Source organism: Macaca fascicularis, chromosome 11, assembly GCF_037993035.2.
Source record: "Macaca fascicularis isolate 582-1 chromosome 11, T2T-MFA8v1.1".
In the NCBI taxonomy this organism is placed as follows: domain Eukaryota; kingdom Metazoa; phylum Chordata; class Mammalia; order Primates; family Cercopithecidae; genus Macaca; species Macaca fascicularis.
In genome coordinates this window covers 54,414,435-54,433,880 of record NC_088385.1, presented here as the reverse complement: position 1 = coordinate 54,433,880, position 19,446 = coordinate 54,414,435, and the positions used below count along the sequence as shown (strand labels likewise).

Genomic DNA, 19,446 nt, shown 5'->3' with positions numbered 1-19,446 from the left:
ATGCCACTGCACTCTAGCCTGGGCGAGAGAGTAAGACTCCATCTCAAAACAAACAAACAAACAAACAAAACCCTACAGTGGCATGTTAAGTATTCAAGTGAAAGAAGACTCGCAGATCTCTCACTTTAAATTGGAAGAGCTGGAAATGATTAAACTTAGGAAGGCATGTCGAAAGCAAAGACTGACTGAAAGCTAGGCCTCTTGTGCCAGTTAGCCAAGATGTGAATGCAAAGGAAAAGTTCTTGAAGGAAATTAAAAGGGCTACTCCAATGAACACAAATAATTAAAAGCAAAAGAAGCTTTTTGTTGATAGGGAGAAAGTTTTATTGGTCTGTATAGAAGATCAAATCAGCCGCAACATTCCCCTGATCCTAAGTCTAATCTAGTGCAAGGCCCTAGCGCTCTTCAGTTTAGTGAAGGCTGAGAGAGGTGAGAAAGCTGCAGAAGAAAAGTTGAAAGCTAGCAGAAGTTGATTTATGAAGTTTGAGGAAAGAAGCTTAAACAAAAGTGGAAAGTGAAGCAGCAGGTGCTGATGGAGAACCTGCAGAAAGTTATCCAGAAGATCTAGCTAAGGTAATTAATTGATGAAGGTGACTATGTTAAACAACACATTTTCAGTGTTGACTAAACAGCCTTCTGTTAGAAGACAGTGCCATTTGGGCTTTCACAGCTAGAGGGAATGCCTGGCTTCAAAGGACAGTCTGATTCTCTTGTTAGAGGCTAATGCAACTGGTGACTTTAAGTTGAAGACAGTGCTCATTTACCATTCCAAAAGTCCTAGGGCCCTTAGGAATTATGCTAAATCTACTCTGCCTGTGCTTTATAAATACAACAACAAAGTCTGGATGACAGCACATCTGTTTATGAACTGGTTTACTGAACATTTTAAGCCTGCTATTGAGACCTACTGCTTAGAAAAAAAGATTTATTTCAAAGTAGTGTATTGACAATGCACCTACTCACCCAAGATCTCTGATGAAGATGTACAAGGAGATGAATGTTGTTTTCATGCCTCCTAACACAATATCCGTTCTGCAGCCCATAGATCGAAGAGTCATTTCAACTTTCAAGTCTTGTTATTTAAGAAATACATTTCATAGGCTGTAGCTGTCATAGATTGTGATTCCTCTAGTGGATCTGGGCAAAGTAGATTGAAACCTGGAAAGGATCAGCTATTTTAGGTGCCATTAAAAGTGTCCGTAATTCATGAGAGGAGGTCAAAATGTCAGTGTTAACAGGAGTTTGGAAGAAGTTGATTTCAACTCTTATGGATGACTTTGAGAGGTTCAAGATTTTAGTGGAGGAAGATGTGACTGAATTGCTGCAATCTTGTGTTCAAACTTGAATGGATGATCAGTTGCTTCTTATGGATGAGCACAGAAAGTGGTTTCTTGAGAGAGAATCTAGTCTAGGTGAAGGTGCTGTGAATGTTTTTGAAAGGAGAACAGAAGATTTAGAACATTATATAAACTTAGTTGATAAAGTGGCAGAGTTTGAGAGGATTGACTCCAATATTAAAAGAAGTTCTATTATGTAAATGCTATCAAACAGCATCACATGCTACCTTCACCACCCTGATCAGTCAGTAGCCATCAACATCAAGGCAAGATCCTCCAACAGCACAAAGATAAATATTCACTGAAGACTCAGATAATTATTAGCATTTTTTAGCAATAAAGTATTTTTTTTTTTTTTTTTTTTTTTTTTGAGACGGAGTCTCGCTTTGTCGCCCAGGCTGGAGTGCAGTGGCCGGATCTCAGCTCACTGCAAGCTCCGCCTCCCGGGTTTACGCCATTCTCCTGCCTCAGCCTCCCGAGTAGCTGGGACTACAGGCGCCCACCACCTCGCCCGGCTAGTTTTTTGTATTTTTAGTAGAGACGGGGTTTCACCATATTAGCCAGGATGGTCTCGATCTCCTGACCTCGTGATCCGCCCGTCTCGGCCTCCCAAAGTGCTGGGATTACAGGCTTGAGCCACCACGCCCGGCCAATAAAGTATTTTTTAATCAAGGTATATACATTGTTATTTAGACATAAAGCTTTTGCACGCTTACTAGATTGCAGTATAGTGTAAATAAAACTTTTGTATGCACTGGAAAACCAAAAAATTTGTGTGACTAGCTTTATTGTGACATTTGTTGTGGTGGTCTAGAATCAAACCCACAGTATCTTTGAGGAATGGCAGTATTGCTTTTATTATGCTTAGTTAACTAAAAGGAGGTGGGAAAAATGCCTTCAGTGGGCAAGTAAATTCCCTTTTCAAGGATTTCAGAAGCAAATTTTGAAGTTTTGGTTTAGCAAATTAGTTTTGTTAACTTTATTTGTTTTAATGTTTTTAAATTGCAGATTTGCTGTTGCTGAGTCTGATTGTAATTTAGCCATTGCCTTGAATAGAAGTTATACAAAGGCTTATTCCAGACGAGGTGCTGCTCGATTTGCTTTGCAAAAATTAGAAGAGGCCAAAAAAGGTATTTTCTAGTCATTATCTAAAAAATTCTTTAACAGTGTTATCTAACAGATGCTATGTAGAGAATACTGAGTAATCACAGTTACTACCTTTAGAGAACTTTCTGTATTTGAACAAAGGTCATTTTTGGAACTGAAAAGATATCTTGATTTTTTAAGAAAGAATGTGTTATTTGCCACCAATCAGAATTTGGTTCAAATTTTCATGTTACTAAGTACTAGCTATGTAACCAGTATCTTCTCTGACTTTCAGTTTCTCATCTGTAAAATAGGCATTAAAATGTCTTCTTGGCTTTTGTGAGGCAAGAGGTAGTGTGTTTAAAGCTCATAACACATTTTTGTTCACTTATAAATTCTAAGCCTTCTATATTCCATAAAATAGGTTTGTGTATTGTAAATCACAAAATCTGAATAAAGCTGATATTTAATTGGATTTTGCTGCTGCTTAGGGTTTTTTTTTTTTTTTTTTTTTTTGAGACAGAGTCTCGCTTTTTCGCCCAGGCTGGAGTGCAATGGTGTGATCTTGGCTCACTGCAACCTCTGCCTCCTGGGTTCAAGTGATTCTCCCTGCCTCAGCCTTCCAAGTAGCTGGGATTACAGGTGCCTACCACCATGCCCGGCTAATTTTTGTAGTTTTAGTAGAGACAGGGTTTCGCCATGTTGGCCAGGCTGGTCTTGACTCCTGACTTCAGGTGATCTTCCCACCTCGGCCTCCCAAAGTGCTGGGATTACAGGAGTGAGCCACCGTGCCTGGCCTGCTTCTTGGTTTTATGATGTACAACTTATGATAGCAGGTATCCTTCCTGGGGCTGGTGGAAGATGGTTTGTCATAGGATTTTGTCTGCCCTGGGGGAGAAGAAGAAAGTTCAGTGGCTTGGCTGGACACAGTGGCTTACACCTGTAATCCTAGCAGTCTCGGAGGCCAAGATGGGAAGACTGCTTGAGGCCAGGAGTTTGAGACTAACCTGGCCAACGTGGAGAAAACCTGTCTCTACTAAAAATACAAAAATTAACTGAGCTTGGTGGTGTGTGCCTGTAGTCCCAGCTACTCAGGAGGTTGAGGTACAGAGTCACTGGAACTTGGGAGCTGGAGGTTGCAGTGAGCCAAGATTGCGCCACTGCACTCAGCCTGGGCAACAGAGTGAGAATGTCTCAAAAAAAGAAAGTTCAGTGGCCTAATGATAGTATTTCTTTGTTTCTCTTTTATTTTGCTGTAGGACAGTTGCCTAATTGTCACAGGCAACAAAAGATTGTTTTATACAAGTTTTTAAATATTACTGATCTTTAGAAATTTTTAAATCTTCTCTTAGATTATGAAAGAGTATTAGAACTGGAACCAAATAACTTTGAAGCAACAAATGAACTCAGGAAAATCAATCAGGTAAACTATAGTTATTTAAATTTTAAGTGTATTACTTATAACTTTTATTTGAAGAAGTAAAGCTTTTTGCATGTATTTTGTACTATGGATTTCTTAATATTGAGATTTTCTGATTTTAATTATTTGTACCATAGAGTTTTACTAAATGAATTTGCAAGCCAGAGGGAGTGTAATGGTATTTAAAGACCCTTAATTGTTCTAAAAGTTGCCTGAGATCTTTAGAACTACTGCTGCTTTACTCTTTCCCAGATGACAGAATTATTGTTTTTTTATCCCACTGATTTTCTTCCTTTTTGGCTTATGCACTGATTGAAACATTGAGAGAAAAATGACAGTGATTGGGGAAAGTGTGCTTTTAAATATTACCATTACTATTGCACGTAAGATCTGCTGGTAAATATGTTAACTTGATTGTAGTTGTGAACTCTATTATATATTTTTAAAATTTTGTGTTAGATCAAATAATGACTGTGAGTATTGAATTTGAGAAGTTTGGTAATGTAGATGTAATGAACTGTTAGGTCTGAAAACAGCTCCTAAAACAGTGCCTGGCCAGTATAGAAATTCAATAAATATTTGTTGAATAAATGAGCAACTACTTTTAATGGATGCTACTTATTTATTTATTTAAAATAATTTCAACTACTATTTTAGATTCAAAAGGTATATATGAAGGCTTTTTACATGGGCATATTGTATGAAACTGAGGTTTGGGGTGTGAATGATTCCTTCTCCTAGATAGTGAGCATAGTACCCAATAGGTAGTTTTTCTTCCCGTCCCCTCCCCACCCCCAGTGTTTCTCTCCTCAACAGGTAGTCTGTAGTGTGCATTGTTTCCGTTCCATGTGTACCCAATGTTTACCTCCCACTTATAAGTCAGAACAGGCAGTATGTGGTGTTTGATACTAATTTTAATTGAAATGAGAAGCACGTTAAATTTATTATATACTTATTTTACTTTTTACTTTAATAAGTAGAAAGATTTTGAATTAGAGTAGAAAATGTTATTTCGATTATTTAAAATGTGGCAGAAATTCTAATATATTTGAGGTATTTATGTTTTAAGGTCAAATGTATATGCATCTTGTATTACTTGTTTTATTTTAGCTGACTGCTATGTCTCCTAGGCTTTAGCATCCAAAGAAAACTCATATCCAGAGGAAGCTGACATAGTGGTTAAGTCAACAGAAGGAGAGCGAAAGCAAATTGAAGCACAACAGAATAAGCAGCAGGCCATTTCAGAGAAAGATCGGGTAATCCAAAGCTAATCCAACATAGAATGTATATATTTTGCTGAGTGTTGATTTATTTCTTGTATATCAGTTAAATTTTTTCTCTAATATTAAAGTTTTGCTTGAGTAGGAATTGGAAATTAAATACACTAAAGCCTCTGGGACCTACTAATTCAAAATTTGGGTAATTGATGACTTTATACATAAATTTAAAAAGTAACTATGGAAACACTTAAGTTTGGAAACTACTTTTGAATGTTTTATATATTTACATATACATAGTTATAAATTTAACATAGAAGTTAATTACAATCCATTCTTATAATGTACTTTTTTCATTAATTCACACTGAACTGTTTCTGATTGAAATTCCTCTATTAATCGTGAGTTGAGGAGGTTTCATTTATTTATAGCCTTTCCTGGACCCACAGAAGATTCATAATAAATACGTATGAAATGATTATTGATTGTGATATTTGACTCTGATTATATAAGTAAATGTTATAGTGAAATCAGGTATACAAATTCCAATACAGTTGAATTTATCTTATATTTGGGCATATTAAAGTTATTGAAGAGTGGGCTTTATGATTCTGGTACTGTGTTCTTTCACAAAATTTATTTGAGTTATGAAATTCTTTTGTACAGCTTCTAATGTAACTTAAGGAAGTATATTATTTGGACCTTTGTTAAAATAGGTTTTTAAATTTAAGCTTTGCGTAATATGTAATTAATAGAATAATAGTGAATGCTGCAAAGTAATATAGTAGTATACATGTTTTTTGTTTTTAGTACTGAAAGAACAATAATGCCATTAAAAAAGAAACAACCCAAACCAGCAGATTCTAAAACATGTCTCAAGGGCCAGATTTTTAACAATATTCTTTCCTGAAATACTGTTGGTGAATATCCTTGCAGTGTTTCATAAGATTTGAATTAATTTAATTTTTTTGCATTTTTTTTATTCTCCATATTTCTCTACAAAATAACAGGGGAATGGATTTTTCAAAGAGGGGAAATATGAAAGAGCAATTGAATGCTATACTCGAGGGATAGCAGCAGATGGTGCTAATGCCCTTCTTCCAGCTAACAGAGCTATGGCCTATCTGAAGATTCAGAAGTAAGTATTGGTTAATTTTAGTGCTTTTCAGGATAAAAATTTACAATAAATTGGTAAATTTTTACCATAAGTTACCTAACATACCAATTATGGCATGTTAGGTTAGCTTACATGCCAATTTTTGGTAAATTTAAGTAAATTAAAATGTAATTGATATATTTTTGAGCATTTAAATTAAAGTGAAATGAGAGGGGAAAAATAGTGTGTATGTGTATGTGTGTATGTGTATGTGTGTGTTTATGTACCTGTGGTATATATAGTTCCAGGCACAAGGTGTATATTCAGTAGATGTTCTTGTTAATATTTTCCCACTTTTGGCTGGGCGCGGTGGCTCACGCCTGTAATCCCAGCACTTTGGCAGGCCGAGACGGGCAGATCACGAGGTCAGGAGATCGAGACCATCCTGGCTAACGTGGTGAAACCCCGTCTCTACTAAAAATACAAAAAAATTAGCTGGGCGTAGTGGCGGGCATCTGTAGTCCCAGCTACTCGGGAGGCTGAGGCAGGAGAATGTCATGAACCTGGGAGGCAGAGCTTGCAGTGAGCCGAGATCGCGCCACCGCACTCCAGCCTGGGTGACTAAGCAAGACTCTCAAAAAAAAAAAAAAAAGAAATATATATATATATATATATATATATATATTTTCCCACTTTTAAGTCTGGCATTACACAGTTTACCAGTTTTTCTCTAGTTACTTTATATATAGTATTCTGAATCTTGATTTAAAAATTATTTTTAACTTCAGAGCCCTTTGGGCAAAGTCTTATCTGGAAGTGTTGTATATACATACATGTAAAACAAAAGGGAACTGCTGTCTTTGAAACTGCTGATCCTTTAGCTGTATGTTGAACGCTTCTCAGAATATTTTTAAATGCTTAGCTATGCAATTAGGATTACAAAGGAAACCAATTATATCAAAATATAGTTTTGAAAATATTAAAAATTGTGATATAGTAGTATATGTGCTTTTTTATTAACACACCTCAAAATGAGAAACTACATTTAAAATACAGGCAAGTGCTGTGTTTTATGCTCACCACTCTTCAGAATTACAGTAGAAATTTAACCTGCTGCTTATTTGCAATCACGTTGTACCGTATTTGAAACTACATTTAAAATACAGACAAGTTAATGTTAAAAAAATTTTAAAGACATGATTGTAAGGTTTCAATAAGGACACTAAATTTTGGGATGATCCCCGACACATCTTCCACTTATTAATCAACAAACAAGTGTGGACAGGGAATACCTGAAGCAATGCAGATGATTAGATTTCCAATGTGATAACACATGCCTTAGCTCTTTGGCTTCTGAATAACTACTAGGGGAGAGTTGCCCAATGGTTGCCAGCCTTGTCACAAGAGTATCTATGAACCAGACACTGCAATCACATGCAAGTAAGCAACAGGTTACATTTTTACTGTAATTCTGAATAGTGGTGAGCATAAGCAATATTTTGAGATACCAGTAACAGTTGTAATGCGATACGGAAATATCTGATTTTTACTTTTTTTTTTTTGAGACAGAGTCCCACTCTGTCACCCAGGCTGGAGTGCAGTGGCGTAATTTCGGCTCACTGCAACCTCCACTTCCCGGGTTCAAGTAATTCTCCTGCTTCAACTTCCTGAGTAGCTGGGACTACAGGCGTGCGCCATGATGCCTGGCTAATTTTTGTATTTTTAGTAGAGACGGGGTTTTACCATGTTGGCCAGGCTGGTCTTGAACTCCTGACCTCAGGTGATCCGCATGCCTCGGCCTCCCAGAGTGCTGGGATTATAGGCATGAGCCACCACGCCTGGCCAAAATGTCTGATTTTTATTGGTGACAAAGTGATAGGTACTGTTGTTTGCATTTGTATTTGAAAGAAAGCTAAATTTTATTTAAAGTTTAGTGAAAATAGTGATACAGTTTTTTTCCTAAACAAGTTTTCACATCCCCCAGAGAGTCTCAGGTTAGGAGCTCCTGTCATAGAAATAAATTTTGATTATATATTTAACCTCATTTAAAGCAATAGATATCATTAGAGATAGATTCTTTTGTTGACTAGTCAGAGTAAAGATCATTGCTTCTCTTGCTAGCTTATGAAAATTTTGATTTTTGCTATGGAAGAATTGTGCATTGGTTTAAAAATTGTAAAGCCTGAGTCCGTTGGTTTGATTAATGCTAAGAGTAATACCTTTTTATAGGTGAGAGATTATATATGCATTTATAAGATATCTATTGTATTAGTTTTATTGCTTTAGTTTATAATCATATTAGTGGAATATATTATATTATACCAAGTTAGCAGAGTATACTTTAAATTAAAAGAACTTTATGACTCTTATTTGTATCTTTTTCTAGTTTATCTTTTAGATTCACAGTTAATATCAGAATTTTTTTCTGTGCGTGGAGATTGTTATGTATTATGGACTCTGTGAGGAACATAAAAAAGCAACATTTCAATCTTGGACTACTCCTAGTTTAGGTAACCGTCCTATAGCTTGAGGTTCTACAAACGGTGTCAAATTAGAGCTAATGAGAACCAGCAGTATAGTCAGTCTTACCTACTAGTATGTGGGGTAGCAGTAGGGAGTAAGAAGGAATTCACCTAGTTAGGCCAACGAGGATTCCTAGAGAATGTGGTTTCTGGAGGTGATAGTCTACATTAGTAGATTGCATCCGGAGATGAGCAAGACATCCTTGAGTTACAGTAATGGAGTATCTGTGAGCTGGCAAATTGTGGAATGTAGGTAGGTAGATGGTTAGGTTCAGAAAGGCTGAAGAAGTAAGATAATCACAAATAAGGACTGAAGTTTGGGCCTACATTGTAGTCCTTGAAGAGGACTGGCCAAGAACAAATCTGGGTCCTATTCTTAGAGTGAGTAAAGCATAGATTTAGAGATAGGATAAGAAGAAAACAACCCAATAGTATTAGATATTAGATTTGGGAAACAGAGTTGAGAGTTGGTCACAAAAATAAGGTGGAATCTTGGTTGCTGGAACTGGAACCAGATTAAGACTTGATTTAGTAGAGGGTTCACTTAATGGTGATTAGGGATGGCATTGACACTAGAGCTAGAGTAGACTTAGGACAAGTGGACCTAACGGAAAATCAGAAGGAATCATGGCTAAGGAGCTAGGCAGAGATGATGGTTTTTTGCACTCACCATTTTTATTCTATTTTTGATTAGTTTGTCTTTTTTTCCAACCACCTAAAAGATATTTGTTGATTGGATTTTTCTAAATTCAGTTTACAAATGGAGTGCACGGGAGACATTTAACAATTTTAAAGGACTTACATGAGTCTATTTTCAAAGAAAAAGCATCTACCTCTGGCAACTTCAGACTTTAAGAAAAATTGCTGGGTTTTCTTCAGCTGTACAATAGAACATGAAATTAAATATGCAATTAAAATGGTTTCCTAAACGTTTATCTTCTAAATTTTCTTTGAATTTGAGTGTTGGAAATTTTTTGATTTACTTATTCAGCAAACATTTATTGCGCTAAAATGTATCAGGTGTTCTGTTAGGCGCTGTGGAAGGTATTAAGTATACTAATGTATAGTTGTTTTTAAGAAACCCGAAGTTTGCAGGGAGCGACAGAAAAGGAGACCAATATTTGTGAAAATATGCTAAGATAATGCTATGAAGGACACATGCTATGGAAGTTCAGGGTGGGAAGAATACTGGCATAGACTGAGTCCAGGCAGGGGAATTCATGGAAAGCATCTTGAATTGCTCAAACCAAACTGAGATCTAAACGAGTAATATGAGTTAGTGAGGTGAAAAAACAGGAAACAGGTCAAGTGTTCTAGTGCAGGTTCAAAGACATGGGAGTAGGCAGGTTGATGGTACCTCAACCTGGAAAGGGTGAGTAGTTCATATTATGGCTGTTACTGCAGGGGACAGTGGCAGAGAGAAGGCTAGATACTCAGGCAGGCCCCTGACTTTATGCTCCAAAGCAGTTTGACTTTATCCTGAAAAGTGTGGGGGCCATGCGGGTATCTTGAATGATATAATCAGACAAGTAGAAAATACATTGATAAGGGCATGAACACAGATACGTTCTTTATCTCTTGCTGGAAAGTGAGTTAAATAAATCAGAGATGTTTAAGTTCATTCGAAATTCTGATTTTGTTCATATGAGATCTTGTTTTGAGGGGAAGATGACATCCATTTAGGCCTTGGGGAGAATGCAATTACAGGAGTTTTTTTTTTTTTTTTTTTTTTAAATATGAAACTTTTCAAACTTATACAAAAGTAGTATAATAAACACCACGTGTCCATCATCTAATTCTATCAGGCCATACTTTTTTGGGTCATATTTGTTTCAGCATTTTCCCCCTGAATTATTGTAAAGCAAATCATGACGTTTTATTGCTAAAGAAAGGATATTTTATGCATAACGACAACCATTAGCACTCCTAAGAAATTAACAATAATTCATTAATGCCATGTTAATATATGGGAATGTCTCAGGTATTTTTGTTGTTGGGTTTTTTTGGGGGGGGGTGTTTTTTGAGCTCTTCTTAAGCACTTTGTTATTGTAGAGCAGTAATGAGTAAATCTGTAAGTCTGAATTGATTTCTGGTTGCATGGCTGAGTAGTATTTATGCAAAGTATTAGATGATATACTATCACATACATAGCAAGTTCTCATTTTTTGGTTTTTCTGTGAGTATGGGAAGTTTACTGTGGGTAAATGTTAATAAAGTTTTATTAGAAAAGTAATGCCAGTTAAAATTCTAATGTAGTACCTGTGCTTATTGAGACTTGGAGAGGAGGTAGGCTGCCAGCAGTGGTATTCTTTTGTCTGCCCTAGTCATACTTTTGCATTATTATTCCATTGCTCCAGCAGACTCTCCTAACATTCCCTCAATCTGGTACCTTCTCCCTCCTCACCAAATGATTCTAAGATTTGGTGAGAATAAAAAATTTATAAAGTAGTTCTCCACTTCAAACACAGATTTAGGAGTTAGTGATTTAAATTATATACAAGCTTTTAAAATTAGAAACTTAGTTTATATGACATTTTTCCATAAGCTGCCTTTTTTCCAGTCAGTAATTTTATCATGTTCAATAGATACGAAGAAGCTGAAAAAGACTGCACACAAGCCATTTTATTAGATGGCTCATATTCTAAAGCTTTTGCCAGAAGAGGAACTGCAAGAACATTTTTGGGAAAGCTAAATGAGGCAAAACAAGGTAAGACTTTATAACAGCTGGCACTCAGTCATCCTGATGAGTGCCCAAGTTTTAGAAGCAGAGATTCATGTAACTTACCCGTGGTTCAAAGATATTGAACTTAGGGAGTTATGTTTTCTTTCCACAGTTTAGATCATGAATAGATTTGGAGGAATGCAGCTTCTGCAGTGTACCAGATTATCTTTTGTTTAGTAGCATACATTCTGGCTAATTGCCAGCCAGCATTAATGAAAAATTTTAATTATAGGTGAAAATGGAAAAAGCAATAAAAAGACAAGAATGAAAAGGAAGGGAATCAGTGTTGTTGAGCGAAAGGGACTCACTGCGTGATGTGCTTGAAGCCAATACTGTGACACCAGGTTTTTGAGAAAAGGCTTTATTTATATTGAAGGTTGACTCCCAAAGAAACAGGAATCAAAACTCAAATCTGTCTCCTTGTCCTGGCGTTAAGGCAGTAATTTTATTAGAAAAGGTTTAGGAAGGTGGATACTGGAATTATCAGGTAATTAGTGGAAGGAAAGGGAAAAGCTCTTGGGCATATGTAACTGTCTCTTCATGCTAACTAATGGATTGCAGATGCAAATTTGGGGTAGTTAGTAGAACTTGGTGGAAATTCAGGCTATGACATCAGCACGCTTGTTTTTGTGCAACCTCCACTTGGCCATCTTGGTTCCAACCGATTTCAGGAGTTGTTTTTTTTTCTTTTTTAAAATCCCAGCGAGCAGAGGAAGTTTCAGTGTTTCACCAAATTGTATTTTTTCCTATCTGCCATCCTGCAAACTCAAGAATTTCTGTTAGTGATTGAATTTTTTTTTTTTTTTTAAACTCTTTGAGCAGTGGTTTTATCAGCAGGTAGGGAATGGAGGATAATGGAGATCTGATGCCATTTTAATTCTTGATACAAGTTTTTTTTTTTTTTTCTTTTTTTTTATGATCTTGTCTTTTAGGGTATTCATTGAGTTAGTCTTCTCGAAGAACCAACTTGGTTCTCCTATGTGTGTTTTCTATTTAATTTCCTTCTGCTCTTTATTTTATTCCTTCAACTTTCTTTTGGTTTAATTTGCTGTTTTTCTAGCTTCTTGAGATCAATACTTAGATAAGTGATTTTCAGTCTCTGTTCTTTTCTGGTATGTGCATTTAAAATCTGGCAGTTTCTCTGTAAGCCTGTTAGCTACAGCAGTGTTTTTTTATTGTGGTAAAAAAAAATGTAACATTAAATTTATTATTTTAACCATTTTTCAATATATAGCTCAGTGGCATTAAGTACATTTACATTGTGCAGCCATCACCACTGTCCATCTCCAGAACTTTATCATCATCGCATTCTAAAACTATACACTTCAAACAATAACTCTCCATTCTCCTCTCCCCCTAGCCCTGGTAACCTCCATTCTACTTTCTGTCTCTGAATTTGACTGTTCTAGATAGCCTATGTAAGTGGAATCATGCAGTATTTGTCCTTTTGCCTCTGGCTTATTTGACTTAGCATAATGTCCATGTTGGAGCATGTATCAGAATTTCATTCCTTTTTAAGGCTGAGTAATACTTTGTTGTATGTAATTCTCTTAATCTATTAATATTTTACATTTAGTGAGTTACTCTGTCATTTGTTTACTTGGTGAACTTTGCTAAGTTAGATGACCTCTAGGGGCTTCAGTTTTATCACCTTTAAAGTGGGATTGTAGTGAGGGTTATGTGAAAATTCATATAAAACAACTACGACAGTGTTCAGTAAAGGTTCTTACTATAGCTCACCTGTTTCCTAGTAATCCGAATAAAACTTCTTGAGCTAAAAATGTGATTACCAACTGAATGTATCATGAATGTACGTGCAAATATGAAAACTCCACATTTTAACTATGTTGTAATATTTTTAAAAAACTCACTTTAGATTTTGAAACTGTTTTACTTCTGGAACCTGGAAATAAGCAAGCAGTAACTGAACTCTCCAAAATTAAAAAGGTAATGTATTCTTTTCACTCAAACATGGTCATATTTTCTGAAACATAAATATATTTATTTGTTGTATAATGAATATTTTGATAGTTATGATTATAAATTTATTTTCAAGGAATTAATTGAGAAAGGACACTGGGATGATGTCTTTCTTGATTCCACACAAAGACAAAATGTGGTAAAACCCATTGATAATCCGCCGCATCCTGGATCAACTGTAAGTAAAGCACTTTCATTTTTTCCTTGCCATTTAAATATGTTGTATTAAGAGAATTAGAAACCAACTATTGTATTAATAAACTTTTTTTTATTGTTATTATACTTTAAGTTCTAGGGTACATGTGCACAATGTGCAGGTTTGATACATAGGTATACATGTGCCATGTTGGTTTGCTGCATCCATCAACTCATCATTTACATTAGGTATTTCTCCTAATGCTATCCCTCCCCCAAAACCCACCCCCACGACAAGCCCTGGTGTGTGATATTCCCCGCTCTGTGTCCAAGTGATCTCATTGTTCAATTCCCACTGATGAGTGAGAACATGTGGTGTTTGGTTTTCTGTCCTTGTGATAGTTTGTCTGGCAAAGGACATGAACTCATCCTTTTTTATGGCTGCATAGTATTCCGTATTCCGTGGTGTATATGTGCCACATTTTCTTAATCCAGTCTATCATTGCTGGACATTTGGGTTGGTTCCAAGTCTTTGCCATTGTGAATAGTGCCTCAGTAAACATACGTGTGCATGTGTCTTTATAGTAGCATGATTTATAATCCTTTGGGTATATACCCAGTAATGGAATGGCTGGGTCAAATGGTAATTCTAGTTCTAGATCCTTGAGGAATCACCACACTGTCTTCCACAATGGTTGAACCAATTTACACTCCCACCAACAGTATAAAAGCCATTCCTATTTCTCTACATGCTCTCCAACATCGTTGTTTCCTGACTTTTTAATGATTGCCATTCTAACTGGTGTGAGATGGTATCTCATTGTGGTTTTGATTTGCATTTCTCTGATGACCAGTGATGATGAGCATTTTTTCGTTTGTCTGTTGACTGCATAGATGTCTTCTTTTGAGAAGTGTCTGTTCATATCCTTTGCCCATTTTTCCATGGGGTTGTTTTTTTCTTGTAAATTTGTTTGAGTTCTTTGTAGATTCTGGATATGAGCCCTTTGTCAGATGAGTAGATTGCAAAAATTTTCTCCCATTCTGTAGGTTGCCTGTTCACTCTGATGGTAGTTTCTTTTGCTGTGCAGAAGCTCTTTCGTTTAATTAGATCCCATTTGTCGATTTTGGCTTTTGTTGCCATTGCTTTTGGTGTTTTAGTCATAAAGTCCTTGCCCATGCCTATGTCCTGAATGGTATTGTCTCCTTTTTCTTCTAGGGTTTTTATGGTTTTAGGTCTAACATTTAAGTCTTTAATCCATCTTGAATTAATTTTTGTATAAGGCATCAGGAAGGGATCCAGTTTCAGCTTTCTACATATGGCTAGCCAGTTTTCCCGGCACCATTTATTAAATAGGGAATCCTTTCCCCCTTTCTTGTTTTTGTCAAGTTTGTCAAAGATCAGATGTTTGTAGATGTGTGGTGTTATTTCTGAGGCCTCTGTTCTGTTCCATTGGTCTATATCTCTGTTTTGGTACCAGTACCGTGGTGTTTTGGTTACTGTAACCTTTTAGTATAGTTTGAAGACAGGTAGCGTGATGCCTCCAGCTCTGTTCTTTTTGCTTAGGATTGTCTTGGCAATGCGGACTCCTTTTTGGTTCCATATGAACTTTAGTTTTTTTCCAATTCTGTGAAGAAAGTCATTGGTAGCTTGATGGGAATGGCATTGAATCTATAAATCACTTTGGGCAGTATGGCCATTTTCACAATATTGATTCTTCCTATCCATGAGCATAGAATATTCTTCCATTTGTTTGTGTCCTCTTTTATTTCATTGAGCAGTGTTTTGTAGTTCTCCTTGAAGAGGTCCTTCACATCCCCTGTAAATTGGATTCCTAGGTATTTTATTCTCTTTGTAGCAATTGTAAATGGGAGTTCACTCATGATTTGGCTCTCTACTTGTCTGTTATTGGTGTATAGGAATGCTTGTGATTTTTGCACACTGATTTTCTATCCTGAGACTTTGCTGAAGTTGCCTATCAGCTTAAGGAGATTTTGGGCTGAGATGATGGGGTTTTCTAAATATACAATCATGTCATCTGCAAACAAGGACAATTTGACTTCCTCATTTCCTAATTGAATACCCTTTCTTTCTTTCTCCTGCCTAATTGCCCTGTCCAGAACTTCCAACACTGTGTTGAATAGGAGTGGTGAGAGAGGGCATCCTTGTCTTGTGCTGGTTTTCAAAGGCAGTGCTTCCAGTTTTTGACCATTCAGTATGATACTGGCTGTGGGTTTATCATAAATAGCTCTTATTATTTTGAGATATGTTCCATTAGTTTATTGAGTGTTTTTAGCATAAAGGGCTGTTGAATTTTGTCAAAGGCCTTTTCTACATCTTTTGAGATAATCATGTGGTTTTTGTCATTGGTTCTGTTTATGTGATGGATTACGTTTATTGATTTGCATATGTTGAACCAGCCTTGCATCCCAGGGATGCAGCCAACTTGATTGTGGTGGATAAGTTTTTGATGTGCTGCTGGATTGGGTTTACCAGTATTTTATTGAGGATTTTTGTATCGATGTTCATCAGGGATGTTAGTCTAAAATTCTCTTTTTTTGTTGTGTCTCTGCCAGGCTTTAGTATTGGGATGATGCTGGCCTCATAAAGTGAGTTAGGGAGGATTCTCTCTTTTTCTATTGATTGGAATAGTTTCAGGAGGAATGGTACCAGCTCCTCTTTGTACCTCTGGTAGAATTCAGCTGTGAATCCGTCTGGTCCTGGACTTTTTATGGTTGGTAGGCTATTAATTATCATCTCAATTCCAGAGCCTGTTACTGGTCTACTCAGACATTAAAATTCTTCCTGCTTTAGTCTTGGGAGGATATATGTGTCCAGGAATTTATCCATTTCTTCTAGATTTTCTGATTTATTTGCATAGAGGTGTTTATAGTATTCTCTGATGGTAGTTTGTATTTCTGTGGCATCGGTGGTGATATCCCCTTAATCATTTTTTATTTCGTCTATTTGATTCTTCTCTCTTTTCTTCTTTATTAGTCTTGCTAGCGGTCTGTCAATTTCGATGATCTTTTCAAAAAACCAGCTCCTGGATTCATTGATTTTTTTTGAAGGGTTTTTTGTTTCTGTCTCTTTCAGTTCTGCTCTGATGTTAGTTATTTCTTGCCTTCTGCTAGCTTTTGAATTTGTTTGCTCTTGCTTTTCTAGTTCTTCTAATTGTGATGTTAGGGTGTCGATTTTAGATCTTTTCCTGCTTTCTCTTGTGGGCATTTAGTGTTATAAATTTCCCTCTACACATTGTTTTAAATGTATCCCAAAGCTGCTGGTATGTTGTGTCTTTGTTCTCATTGGTTTCAAAGAACATCTTTATTTCTGCCTTCATTTCATTATTTACCCAGTAGTCATTCGGGAGCAAGTTGTTCAGTTTTCATGTAGTTTTGTGGTTTTGAGTGAGTTTCTTAATCCTGAATTCTAATTTGATTTAACTGTGGTCTGAGAGACAGTTTGTTGTGATTTCTGTTCTTTTACATTTGCTGAGGAGTGCTTTACTTCCAATTATGTGGTCAGTTTTGGAATAAGTGCGATGTGGTGCTGAGAATGATGTGTACTCTGTTGATTTGGGGTGGAGAGTTCTGTAGATGTCTGTTAGGTTTGCTTGTTGCAGAGCTGAGTTCAATTCCTGGGTATCCTTGTTAACTTTCTGTCTCGTTGATCTTTCCAATATTGACAGTGGGGTGTTAAATTCTCCCATTATTATTGTGTGGGAGTCTAAGTCTCTTTGTAGGTCTCTAAGGACTTGCTTTATGAATCTGGTGCTCCTGTATTGGGTGCATGTATATTTAGGATAGTTAGCTCTGATTTTTGAATTGATCCCTTTACCATTATGTAATGGCCTTTTTTTGTCTCTTTTGATCTTTGTTGGTTTAAAGTCTGTTTTATCAGAGACTAGGATTGCAACCCCTGCTTTTTTTTTTTTTTGCTTTCCCTTTGCTTGGTAGATCTTCCTCCATCCCTTTGTTTTGAGTCTATGTGCGTCTTTGCATGTGAGATGGGTCTCCTGAATGCAGCACACTGATGGGTCTTGACTCTTTATCCAGTTTGCCAGTCTATGTCTTTTAATTGGGGCATCTAGCCCGTTTACATTTAAGGTTAATATTGTTAAGTGTGAATTTGATCCTGTCATTATGATGTTTGCTGGTTATATTGCCTGTTAATTGATACAGTTTCTTCCTACCATCGATCGTCTTTACAGTTTGGCATGTTTTTGCAGTGGCGGGTACTGGTTGTTTCTTTCCATATTTAGTGCTTCCTTCAGAGCTCTTGTAAGGCAAGCCTGGTGGTGACAAAATCTCTCAGCATTTGCTTGTCTGTAAAGGATTTTATTTCTCCTTCACTTATGAAGCTTAGTTTGGCTGGATATGAAATTCTGGGTTGAAAATTCTTTTCTTTAAGAATGTTGAACATTGGCCCCCACTCTCTTCTGGCTTATAGGGTTTGTGCTGAGAGATCTGCTGTTAATCTTATGGGCTTCCCTTTGTGAGTAACTCTACCTTTCTCTCTGGTGCCCTTAACACTTTTTCCTTCATTTCAGCCTTGGTGAATCTGACAATTATGTGTCTTGGGGTTGTTCTTCTCGAGGAGTATCTTTGTGGCGTTCTCTCTATTTCCTGAATTTGAATGTTGGCCTGCCTTGCTAGATTGGGGAGGTTCTCCTGGATAGTATCCTGAAGTGTGTTTTCCAACTTGGTTCCATTCTTCCCATCACTTTTAGGTACACCAATCAAACGTAGATTTGGTCTTTTCACATAGTCCCATATTTCTTGGAGGCTTTGTTTGTTTCTTTTACTCTTTTTTCTCTAACCTTGTCTTCTTTATTTCGTTAATTTGATCTTCAGTCAGTGATACCCTTTCTTCCACTTTATCGAATCGGCTATTGAAACTTATGTATGCGTTATGGTGTTCTTGTGCCATGGTTTTCGGCTCCATCAGGTCATTTAAGGTCTTCTCTATGCTGTTTATTCTAGTTAGTCATTCATCTAATATTTTTTCAAGGTTTTTAGCTTCCTCGTGATGAGTTTGAACATCCTTCTTTAGCTCAGAGAAGTTTGTTATTACTGACCTTCTGAAGCCTACTTCTGTCAGCTCGTCAAAGTCATTCTCTGTCCAGCTGGCGAGGAGCTGCGATCCTTTGGAGAAGAGGTGCTCTGATTTTTAGAATTTTCAGGTTTTCTGCTCTGATTTCTCCCCATCTTTGTGGTTTAATCTACCTTTGGTCTTTGATGTTAGTGACCTCAGTTGGAAATGCAGAAATCACTTGTCTTCTTCATTGATCACGCTGGGAGCTGCAGACTGGAGCTGTTCCTATTTGGCCATCTTGGAACGTCTCCTAACTCTTAAAGGAAATGTGGAAATGTCTTCCTGGGGACTTTTTTTTTTTTTTTAAGAATCTTTAAGAAATACTTCCTAGGATTACTGACATATGAGGGAAATTTAGCAGTGTTTAGCGTTTTGGGGTAACTTTTTTAGTGACTATTTTAACACTGTAAATTTTAATATTTCTACCTATTTCTCTTATATTAAAGGAATTTCAAGCAGTTTTGCATTTTATAGAATTTAAATGTCTTTGTATTTTTATTACTATTCTTTTCTGAAGTTGGGATAAACACCCTTGCATCAAGTAAATTATGAAATGTACAGTAAAGTACACAAGACAAAGTATGATTTAGAGAATAATTACAAAGTGAATACCCATGAAACCACCAAGTCAGAAAACTCAAAGATATCACCCTCAGAGAACCTCTCTATGTACCCCTGACTGATCAAGATCCTCTTCCTGCCCTCTTAAACTGTTATGCATAGACGATCCTTTGCATAACAGTTTTCTTTATTAGAAATAAGAATTTCATAAGGAAGACAGAGGAGGTATTTTTATCCTCTTTTTGTAAAGGCAGAAAAGGAGAGAAAGTTTGTTTTGT

General features: G+C 36.5%; 1 protein-coding gene across 2 annotated transcripts in view; it reads left to right on the top strand.

Moving 5' to 3' along the window:
- RPAP3 (RNA polymerase II associated protein 3) overlaps positions 1-19,446 on the top strand; it is a 44,355-nt gene that overhangs the window by 13,773 nt on the left and 11,136 nt on the right. For both annotated transcript variants that reach the window (XM_005570657.5, XM_005570655.5), the window contains exons 6-12: positions 2,346-2,467; positions 3,776-3,846; positions 4,974-5,099; positions 6,071-6,198; positions 11,264-11,385; positions 13,277-13,347; positions 13,457-13,558. In XM_005570657.5, the coding sequence (XP_005570714.3) occupies positions 2,346-2,467; positions 3,776-3,846; positions 4,974-5,099; positions 6,071-6,198; positions 11,264-11,385; positions 13,277-13,347; positions 13,457-13,558 (742 nt within the window). The remainder of the gene's footprint in view (positions 1-2,345; positions 2,468-3,775; positions 3,847-4,973; positions 5,100-6,070; positions 6,199-11,263; positions 11,386-13,276; positions 13,348-13,456; positions 13,559-19,446) is intronic.